General features: G+C 31.4%; 1 protein-coding gene across 2 annotated transcripts; it reads left to right on the top strand.

Annotated features, from left to right (window-relative positions):
* The first annotated feature begins 5,517 nt into the window (after positions 1-5,517).
* Positions 5,518-9,763, top strand: LOC111368448 (NAC domain containing protein 50-like). 2 transcript variants are annotated; one of them, XM_022989675.1, is made up of 4 exons: positions 5,518-6,081; positions 6,739-7,016; positions 7,124-7,309; positions 8,991-9,763. In XM_022989675.1, the coding sequence occupies exons 1-4, from the start codon at positions 5,862-5,864 to the stop codon at positions 9,483-9,485; spliced, it is 1,179 nt and encodes a 392-aa protein (XP_022845443.1). In that variant the 5' UTR covers positions 5,518-5,861; the 3' UTR covers positions 9,486-9,763. The 2 variants fall into 2 exon arrangements, with proteins under 2 accessions (XP_022845443.1, XP_022845436.1); XM_022989668.1 differs by having other exon boundaries at positions 5,521-6,093.
* Positions 9,764-11,760: the final 1,997 nt, after the last annotated feature.

Raw genomic sequence — 11,760 nt, 5'->3', positions numbered from 1 at the left:
CGTCTAAATTTTTGAACCAAGTAACGTACAAAAACTCATAATCAATTTCAAATTTAATGAAATATTAAAGGTCTGTTCAGTAGTGATTATGTGGAAGCCAAACGGGGGCTATATAACCGTGTACTTATCCACAAAATACACTCGTTGCCAATTTAAATTTTGTTTATACAATAAAGAAAAAACGATAATATAAAACAAACGTGTTAATTATGTTGCTGTACTTATTTTCATCACATCATCTTCTCAACGTTTAGAATCACACTCAACTCATGTTTGATTTAACTAAAAAAAAAAGTTAAATAAAATATTTAGTTAAGATCAATAATTAATTTTAATCAAATTTATAATAGAACCCACAATTTTGATCACTTTAAAACATACATTTTTGGAAATATATCAAATCCACTAAAGAATTATTTTTCACATAATCAAACAGAGATTGTTAGAAGCTTATCACGACTAACATGACCACTTATGTGGTCGGCTACAATTTATCAAGGATTGAAATTAGTTTATTTATGTACGTAACACTTGATAATCTTGTTTACTTGTTTTAATTAACTACACAACCTTATAATGATCTAAACATAGTCATTAGCATTTTCCCTTCGTCTTCTTAAGTTATACGTGTGACCATTAAACCTTTAATTTATTTGTAATATCTAAAGTGTCGTTCAAATTCATGCATTTCTTCATTTGCACACTTGGAAAAATGTAAAATGATAAAGTTCGTCACGTCAAGTTTCCCAATTTAATCCACATAAAATAGAAATCGTGTTCGTCTAAATTTTTGAACCAAGTAACGTACAAGAACTCATAATCAATTTCAAATTTAATGAAATATTAAGGGTCTGTTCAGTAGTGATTATTAAAATTAATTTTTTTGATCGTTAGAAAAGAAAAATATGTCACACTTGTGAAAATGTCAAAAATAAAGGTTAAAAATTTGATTTTTTTGGGTGAAAAATTGCTACCAAATGGGACTAAAAATTTATTGGAGGGACAAAAGATTGTAAATCTGCCCTCCATGCATAGAACAATGGAAAGGAATATTTGGAGTCGAACTCAAACTTTTTATAATTATTAAGGTTAATTAGTGGCACGTAAATTAAGTAATGCATTAAAGAAGGAAGTTAGAGGTTTCTTAACGAACGGGCGATGAATTACTTTACTTGTACTCGAGACTTTGTTACACCTCTTCTTCAATCCACATTTTCTATTTAAAAATATTTTATGTCACTTTCTAGGTTGCTTGCTTAGTTAAAGCTTAAATTAATTGACGAATTGAGCCCAACTTCATTTTTTCTCAATTTTTTTTTTTTAAGATTAATTTCCAATCACACATTTTTCATAAAATAATTTTAAAATTTCCTTTTTTTAACTACATATTCTTTAAAAAATCATTATTTCAAAACCTGTTTTTCGCAAAAAAAAGGAGCTCAAACGGGTCTAAAACTAATATTTACCCAAATAACAAAAAGTACGTATTATTTAATCCCTTGACGATGAATTATGGCATACTTAAACATCCTTTGGAAATTTTTCCCCCCCCCCCCCAAAAATTATAATTCCGTTGTAAATTAATGCTGTTTGATCTCATTAGCGCGTTTTTTGCAGCTTAAAAAATTGATAAAAATTTATTGATTTTAACCACTTTTAATGGGACTCACGATTTTTATCAACTTTTTAACCACACATTTTTATCAACTTTGATCTTTAATAAATAAAAATTGTAAATTTTATGAATGCAGTCATGTACAATAAAAAAATGAATTTGAGAAAAAATAAATTTTAGAATGAGGATCAAACATTATGTTGTTTATAAATTATGTCCAACATGACATGACCATGTTATCTTGAAATTAGAAATGTCATAAATAAAAATTTTTGAACATAGGTTTTTATGTTCCAATTGTGGACCCTACCAAAGGGAAGGACTTGTTAATTTTTTAAGAAAATAAAAAAGATTCGTCAATTATATATTTGAAAAAAAGGGGGATTTATATTAGGAAAATAATGTTTTGGAATGATTTTTCAACTTGAAGGTCAATGAAAATCAAGGTTGTTGACATTTTTATTCGAATTAAGTTGAGTTGACCGAAAATTATCGACAGAAGTCTTGACATTCTCTTATATGAGTGTGAAACTTGTGTGAATAAAAAAATTTCAAAAAAAAATGGCATCCAGCCCATATTGTGAGTGCTCGGTTAGGGAAGTTGTCAACTTCTTCGTGTCAGTATAGCAAAGTTATTTTTATTCCTTTTTTCTTTTTAAGTTGTCTTTATCTATATGTTTGGTAGTAATATTAAACTAGATTAATAGTATAATAATAAGATTTTAACTTTATTTTATTATACAATATGTTTAATATAATTATTATGGAACATGTCACAAATGATACAAAGTCAAATACAAAATCATTTTTGAGTTCTCCTCTACTATATAACAACAAAAAATCTGCATGCATGCGTTGAACTAGTCATGTTTTTTATACAATAGACTTATAGGTAAATGAAAAAATAAATAATGTATGAACTATAAAATTTCATTTATATGACGTATTTATGTCCACTTATTATTAACATTTGTTATAATTAGGAGACTTGCTACATTGACAAAGTTTGGGGACCAGGCCTGTGACTGAGGCTGAGTCACCTCAACCCAAGGCCTGTTCCCAAGCTCTGTCCATTTAGCATAAATGTATAATTATGGTCCGCTTGATTGTAAAGATGAAATTAAATTGAATTGAAAATGAATTCCAGAGAATTGAATTGTCTAAAAATTGTTTTCCTGAAAATTGTAAATTATTGTGTTTGATTGGTATAATTTTCCATTTGAAAAATGTTGAAATAAAAGTGTTTTTTGATATTCATTTCGCTTTATTTTACATGAAAATTGTCAATTAAAGAGATAAAATTTAGTGGTATTGGGTATGAAATTTGTTTCCATTGCCAACAAAAAAAATCAAAAAAATCATATATCTTTTGATATTTGTTTGACTTTATTTTAGATGGAAATTGTCAGTAAAAGGAAAATATTTTTTTACAATAATTCTTAATATTTATTTTCATTGCCAAAAAAAAAATAGAAAAAAAATTTAAAAATCGCTACAGTGACCGGGAATTCCAATTATTCCATGATTCCATGGAAAATGCTGACATGGCAAGAGAGTGAGATTTCGATTCCATTAAAATTTTGGACAATCAAATAACCAAAAGTTGGAAAATGAATTCCATTTTCCATGCAAAAAGTGGAGCAATCAAACACTACCTTAGGGTAAAGTAAGTGGCCACTGACTAGCTCAACAACTCTATGTCACGTTTAGCTCTTTTGATGCGAGAACAAATTTAAATTCAAAAGCAGTTACAAATTTTTTTTTAAAAGAATCCCATAAAATGGCAAATCGAAATGAAAGAGCCAATATAATATTCCCAACTCAAATCGGGATTGGGCATGTATCAATTGTTCTTCAACCTTGCTACACTGATCAAAGTCCTGGTCGAACACTCACAATAGGGAGTGGGGTCACATTTTTGAATTTTTTTCATGTGAGTCCCGCACGCATTTGAGAAGATGTAAAAGCATCTGTCACCGATTTTCTATCAGTTAAGCTTTATACATTGTTCTTTGGGTAATATGAGGAGAATGTAATCATTCATACATGGTGGAAAGGAATAAAGTAGTTTTTTTTTTTTTTTTTTAGGAAAATACATTTTGAAATAGTATTTTGATGAAGAATATGTTGTTAAAAAAATAAAGAAAAGTTTTTCGATTTACGTATAATATTATTTTCTGAGATTGGTTGAGGACCCTGATTTTTCACTACAATGATGGAAAGCAAATATAAATATCACTTAATATTTTAACGAGTTTTGCATGCAAAATTCCCATTGTAATAATTATATATATTTTATTATACATCTAACATGCAAATAAATAAATAAATAAATAAATATAAATATATATATATATATATATATATATACTGTAGTTATAAAACGGTAAATAAAAATAAAAATAAAATATGGCAATCGTTATCCACGAGGAGAGGTACTTGTATATCCAAACATCCAAAAGCAGATAATTTTTACATCTCTCTTGTAAATGAAAAAAATTATCTATTAGTCCTCAAAATTGTTCTAGTAACAACATGACCCTTAACATTTTATTATATTGCACCTTCAGATTCAATGATAAAAATCATCAATATCTTTATTAAATTATTACACGATTCTTATGAAAATATGTTCTTCTTTAAAATTTAGACACCAATTCAAGTTGAAAAATAAAATCTAGCTTCATATTAGAGAGTATTTTTGGAAATTGATAGTTGAAAATGGGCCAACTCTTTTATATTTTCTAAAATTAGCATTGACCAATCATCAAGACTAAATTATATATAAATTGGATCATGGCTCGATCTTATGAGATAGTTGGATTGGTCTACAATTGATCCCATGAAAATCATGGATTTCACCTATAACAACGATCTAGTTCTTACAAGTCAGTCAATTCAATTCAATCATGGATTTCAATATATATATATATATATATATCAATTCATTAGTACACAATAAATGTATTTTAAATGTTGAGATCCACCAAATCTTTATCCTCTAATGAAATAATACGACATATCAATGATGCTTAGTATAAAATAAGCATCGATGCTAATAAGAAAATCTAACAAGAAAAATAGTCAAAATGTAGTCTTACTGAAAGGAAAAACTCCACAAACTAGTATCATTATTTCGTGATCAATAATCTAGTAAATATAGCTTTTTAATGCAAAAAAAAGACTTTGAAAATCCATTCTAGAGTCGCTCCATCGATCAGGACACTTAGAATAGCTCGTATCAATCACTTTCACTCTTTTCATTAGACTAGCTATAGTACTCATTGCTACAACTTTAACTCGATTATTTCTAATTATTGTTGTACCTTATAAGTTACATTAATTGCTTGACCAACAATATCTCATTAAAACATCTAGTATCAAGCCAAGTTTTTTAAAAGTGTGGAAACTTCATAACTAGAAGTAGTAGCATTAATTCCTATAATAACAAAAAAAATATGTCAATTTATTATTTTTCTTTTTTACGAAAGTGATCGAATTCAAGAAAAAGATTAGATAGCACGGCATAAGAATATGCTTATTATGAATCAAACATTTTCAATAATAACAAAATCCAAATTTTTTTTATAATAATCATCTAATGTCGACCCATCAATCCACTAATGACCAAGCAACTTGGTCAAGTTGGATGTGAAAATTATACTCTTCTCAATGTTCAAATAAGAATAATAGAACAAATATCGATGGATATAAGATAGCTAGTCTTAGGACTTTCGATGTAAATTTAAAGGCTAAGGATCACTAGCCATGGAGACAATAGATCTGGGGACTAATGGTACAAATCTAGATAGAGAGAGATGGGAGTAGGCGGACGTGAGGTTTCTTGTAGAAGCATACAGGGGTTTTCGAGAAAACAACAAAACAATGAGAACAGCTAAGCCTAACCCTTTTTCTCTTCTTTGATTTTTCGAATTCCGTGTCAAGCAAGCATCCATACCACACACCACACATGTACATTTCTTTACTCCTCGCTCAAACCAAATCCCAAAATCCCATCCAATTATTTTCTTTCTTTAAAACTTTGCTTGCCTTCTAATCTAACTTCATTTTCAAGCTTTCTGTCAAACCCACCATTATAACTTATCTTTTTTTACTTTGTACTCATCTGGGATTTAATTTATGTGTTGAGTTTTGAGTCTGATATTTTTTTGTGGGAGCACCAAACTCCCTAAAATTTTTGGTGTTCATCCTTTCCTTTCGAGGGGAATTATATCTGGAATTTTAGATGGGACAAGAGGTGGTGGCAGCGGGGGTGGGTGCAACACCGGCGAAGACGGTGGCGCCACCGCCAACGCCAACTTCTTTGGCACCGGGATTCAGGTTTCATCCGACGGACGAGGAGTTGGTGAGGTACTATCTGAGGAGGAAGGCATGTAGGAAGCCCTTTCGATTTCAAGCTGTTACTGAAATTGATGTCTACAAATCTGAGCCATGGGAGCTTGCTGGTACTTATATTCGTACGTAAATTTTCCCACATATATTTATTAAGAGATGTATTTTATATATTCTTTGCCGATTTTATTTGGTTGGATAAGATTTTTCATTTTTGGTTAACTATGGGTTTATAGGTCAGGAGCAAATTTTTAGTTCTTTGTGGATTCAGAATTTCTTTTAATTATTTCATTTATGATTATTTTGGGCTTTTGGGTGTGCAATTTATTTACGACTTCAATAATGTAGATTACTTGTGCATTTGTATGTTGCAATTTGATGAGCTAATGATGGGATTTTTGAAATTATAATATGGTAAAAATGATAAATTAGGCTAAAGATGAGATTTTCAGAACTTGCATATGATAAAAATGATAAATTAGTGGGAGTGGAAAAAAGGATGTATAGACAGATATTTAGATATGAATGCCTGCATCTATAGTTAAGCGTGTACGGGTGTGCGAATTAGTGATCCAAGAGTTAACTTTGAGTATCTTTTGTATTAATATGATTTAAATTTTGTATACTAAGTTCGTAGCCTGTCATTAGATTCTCCCGTGTGTTTACCGTTTACCTCAAATTCTACTTTTTCCTTGGTTTCTCTTTTGTCCATACGTAATTCTTTTCCGATCTTTCTAATGAATAGTCGTGTCGTGATTTTTACTTTGAAGAATATGCATCCCTGAAGACCAGAGATCTAGAATGGTACTTTTTCAGCCCTGTGGACAGAAAATATGGTAATGGATCTCGGCTGAATCGTGCCACTGGCAAAGGGTATTGGAAAGCAACTGGAAAGGATCGTCCTGTGCGCCATAAAAACCAAACCATTGGAATGAAGAAAACCCTTGTTTTCCACAGCGGACGAGCTCCTGATGGCAAGAGAACAAATTGGGTAATGCATGAATACAGGCTTTGTGATGAAGAATTAGAAAGGGCTAGAGTAGCACAGGTGTGGATGGCTATGATAAAATTTAAAGTTGGTGCATATTTCTTTTTCTTTGTTGAAAGTTATGGATCTTAAAAGAAATTCCTCTTTGTCCTTTTTTGTGGGAAAAGGATGCATTTGTGCTCTGTAGAATCTTTCAGAAGAGTGGTTTAGGACCGCCAAATGGGGACAGATATGCCCCTTTTGTTGAGGAGGAATGGGATGATGATGCAGCTCTTGTGGTTCCTGGCATAGAGGTTGAAGATGATATGCCGAATGGTGATGAAGCACGAGTCGAGGTCAATCACCTGAACCAGGTTTATTTCTGCTTCTTTCTTTCTTTTCTCCGGCAAAGATATTTCTAGGTGTTACGCACCACGCAGTTCCTTTCCATTATGGTAATCGTCTTGTTTCCTGTATTTTGTTTCATATTCTGTAGTTCACATCCTTCATGCATATAACCCCATTTTAGTTGCAAAATTTTGTACTCAATGAAGTTATTATTTTTGCATGCTATATTATTGTTCCTTTTGATTGCAAAGAACAAGAACCGAGACAAATGAGTTATCATATACTGAATTGCAAGGCATCTTTTCTAAGTTTTTGTTCATTATGTTTTGCTACTTTTGGTAGTATTGAGCTGCACGTTAGATTTTAAGATGGAAGAAGAAATCCTTGTCAAGGAATCATAATACCGCATAGTATATGTGTATTTTGTTTCCGCATAAACTGTAAATAGAAAAAATATTCAAACTCGACTGTTAAAAGTAGTAAGAATACTTTGGATAACAAGACTTCCTTGACTCATTGTCCAAGTCTATGGACCTGTAGCCTACTCAGTGAAGTTCGAGGGAACACGGTCCCTGCCTTTCTGTAATACTAGTTGTTGGAAATTGAAGATAATGCTTCAGTAGAATAAGATTAAACAGTCGAGTTTGATTTCAATCTGATTAGGTATGATTTAACTAAGATTTGTTGATTAATTTTAATAAGTTAAGATTTGATGTTTCGTAAAGTTGTGATATATTTAAGTTCCCTTATTCTGTCAAGTTCTACGAGACCATTCTTTTCTCAATGCACGAGGGGAACATGACATGGATATCTCTACTTTGAGGTGGAATACACCTACTACTTATCCTCTTTTTGTCAACTACAGTGTGACATTTCCGTGGGCGTCTGTTCATACATGGAAGCGAGCGTCTTGACAGTCTATTAACACTAGGAAGTAGCTTTGTAATATCTTAAATTTGCAAACTGTGGACGAGACTGTTTTGCACTACTTTATTTAGATGTTGATATTCTTACACTCATCACTACTGGGTCTATGGTTAAGGATTGGGATGTCAAAGTCCCCCAGTGTAATCAGATGACTCACTAATTCTATAGTACTGTGGCATTAGCTCAGTGATAAATGCTTTTTAAGTTATAGGCAGTAAGTATCCTAGATGTTCTTTCTTATAGCTTTACTATTGTTATATGAACTCGGACGGTAAATTGAAACCATTTGATGATCTCATACTGCAAAGTCTATCATCACTGAAGTGACTAAGAAAATGAACTGTTATTTTTCCACGTTTGATTCTAAGAATGCCCATTATGGACTACATTGACAAATTTGCTGCAACTAGCAGGCTTCTTGCTTGGATTGCAAAGTCAATTAGTTCCTGACTTTAAATTCTCTTCGAAAGTTTAGGAGTAAGATGATGTTGCTGCTGCATATTTTCCTTCCACAAGTGTTTAGTTCTTTATTCATCTGAGAAAGCGAGCTTACATGACAGCAATACTTATAATTGATAATAATGTAGGTGACTTTTGAAAGTTGTTAGTAGATCAAAACTTTTTGACGTATATAATTTGAGATTCTTCTGTTATTATTATCGGCCTGTCGTCAATAGCTTTCCGGAATGTTAATACATTTTTACTTAATAATGCTTTCAAACTTGGCTTGACTATGGGTATTCCATCTTTCGACATATTTGTACTCAAATTTTGCTACAGGATTCTCATCCTCTCAGCATGGCTCCTCCCCAAGTCGAAAATCAAATTGAGCTGCAGTCTCTCCCATTTGCTTGCAAGAGGGAAATATCTGAAGAAGATCCTGAACTTTCTTTATCCCAAAGCAAAAAATTGAAGCATGATGATCCTCACTCAAGTCATGCTAATGGATCCGAAGATTCAACGACGACAAGCCATGATCCCTCAAAAATGATGATGACGACAATTCCTTTATTAGAACCTGTAGAACCCAAAGAAAATAATCCAGTCAACTCGCTTACCTTCGATTCTTCTAACCTCGAGAAATCTGTGCCTCCAGGTTATTTGAAATTTATTAACAATTTGGAGAACGGAATCTTGAATGTCTCCATGGAGAGGGAGACGCTGAAAATCGAAGTGATGAGGGCCCAAGCAGTGATCAACGTTCTTCAATCCCGTATCGAGATTTTAACTAAAGAAAACGAGGACTTAAGACGACATCATGTGCAGGAGGGCTAGATAAATGTGGCACCTGTGTATTCTAGTTTTGCAGTTTTGCTTGCTCAATCCCCTTGTACTGAACTGATAGCATCTTGGATCGAATCTCAGAACAGGGTAAGATCGAGTAATGGCATCTCGAGACATATAGCTGTTTATTATGGAATATTTAGTAGTTGTTTAATGTAGTTTTAACGAATGCATCCGTCGAAAATGCTTGTCTCAATCGAACTCTTTCGAATAAAGTTGAGACTGTACACTTTTGGTGTTTTTATTTATGTAATTGACTGCTTGCTTCATCCGGAAAATATGAAATAATTCATGCGGTTGCTCCTCAAGAGGTGTTTTTCACTAGGAGACGTAGTCCCTAGTCATGGACTATTTATAATTTAAAATAGTCAAATATATTTTGTAGGATCCACGCCATTCACTTATTATTCATACATTCTTTAAAATTCACAATTTAAAAGGAGTCGAAATAATTTTGAAAATCTTAGACAACAAGTCGATTCTATTGTAAGAAGGATTAAAATACACGTATACAAAGTTATGTTTACTTTGTATCAGAAGCTTTTGATCCGGTTTGAATCCTTAGTTGAGGGTCATTAGATGATTGTTTGTACATCTTATTTTTGTTTATCCGGGTATGCTCTGTGTATATGTATTTCTTACTTGATCTTGGATTTGTCCGTTGTACTTGTAAATGAGTTTTGATCTATCAAATTTTACATTTACTGATCAAAAATAAAAAATAGAGAATCATCCTTTATCGGATTGAAATATTCACCACGAGCTCTTGAGGCTCCTCTCGAGACGATAATAGGTCAAGGTAAGTGCTTTTTAGCACTAGTCATACTCTCTTAACATATCATCAAGCTAAAGAGGTCAAAATTATGTATTAACGTCCTCGTTTATCTTGCACAAACTAAGCTTTAATACCAAATTTATTAACATTTTTCTATAACTCAAAACATCCTACTAAAAATTATAGATGGCCATGTAACAATTTCATAAAATTTCCCTTTTTAACATAGATGCATATCCTCCGCCGATCGCATAATCTCGTTATTACATTTTTTCGGATCACCCTCCTCAGTATTTGATGATCAAACTTAAGTTGTCGTGTCTTTCGTTTCTTGAAGATTGTAGAGATTTTGGGTTTGGAAATACTATGGATGAAGCTAAACAAATGGGAATTGAGGATGTATTCTAGGAAAAAGTATTGTGTGAAGAAAGAAGAAATTGATGAAAGTGGAAATATTGAGGTAAATCGACTAGCTAAAGAATGTTTAAGAGTTGATTACTTCTTCTTTATAATTGATCAAGCTCGATGTTGACCTCGAACTCGTGTTGAACAATTTAAGCAATATAAAGATACATTTAATTTATCTTTTTTCCAAATAATTTGGAGGTATTAAGACATGCGACTATTACTAGTTCATTGAAGTCTTATGAGTAACTTCAGCATTAATTGAAATATAATAGACGTTCAGAAATTAATGGAGATGATTTGTGTTCGTGGTTAACACTTTTGAAGTGCTATTTACCATGTAAAACAAAAAGAGCAATTAATTTGCTACATTATTTAAAGAAAATGGATGGTTATTTTTCAAATACTTATATCGCTTATAAAAATTTGCAAACCATATCAATTATAGTTCCATATGCAGAAAGAAGCTTTTTTTCAAGTTGAAGTTGATGGAAACATATTTTCAATCAGTTATGTCACATGAAAGATTGAATAAATTAGTTGTGTTATCGATTGAGAAAGAAATAATTGAACAACTAGATTTGCAAAATTAATTAATGTTTTTGCCTATAAAATCATAAGACAGTTATTTAACTAAACGTTGGAAATATTTTTGGCTCTATTATTTGATGATAATATTATTATTTTGAATATCACATTTTATTTATCGTTTTATTGTTGAATTTTAAGTTAACATTTAACTCCGTAAAATTGAGTGATGAACTTGGTTTATGTTTTCCTGAATAGTTGTGTTACATGTACATAATAAATTTGCATACATATGAGATGGTAAAATATAATTGGATCATATTTTTTTTAACCAAATAAAGGAAAAAAAAATAAAAAATCTCTACTCTCTTTTTGACACATCATCTATATAAAATAATTATTTAATTAATTATGTACAAGTAGTGTTATTCTTTCTTGGCTTATACAACAATACTTCGTAGGATGATTTATTAGGTACGAGTAAGCAAGTACAATTCGGGTTTATGGCCAAATTACATTAATATTAAAGAGAATTATTGTTACGCATCTTCACAAGAA

The sequence above is a fragment of the Olea europaea genome, chromosome 2 (genome assembly GCF_002742605.1).
Source record: "Olea europaea var. sylvestris chromosome 2, O_europaea_v1, whole genome shotgun sequence".
Classification (NCBI taxonomy): Eukaryota; Viridiplantae; Streptophyta; class Magnoliopsida; order Lamiales; family Oleaceae; genus Olea; species Olea europaea.
Note: the sequence above shows the minus strand (reverse complement) of the source record. Positions and strands in the feature narration are given on the sequence as shown.

Bases quoted from the DNA above. Each gene is read 5' to 3' on its own strand.
- LOC111368448 (XM_022989668.1), top strand. From the start codon at position 5,862: ATGGGACAAGAGGTGGTGGCAGCGGGGGTGGGTGCAACACCGGCGAAG. The intron at 6,094-6,738 runs GTACGTAAATTT...TTTACTTTGAAG, and splicing joins GCTTGCTGGTACTTATATTC to AATATGCATCCCTGAAGACC. The intron at 7,310-8,990 runs GTTTATTTCTGC...ATTTTGCTACAG, and splicing joins AGGTCAATCACCTGAACCAG to GATTCTCATCCTCTCAGCAT.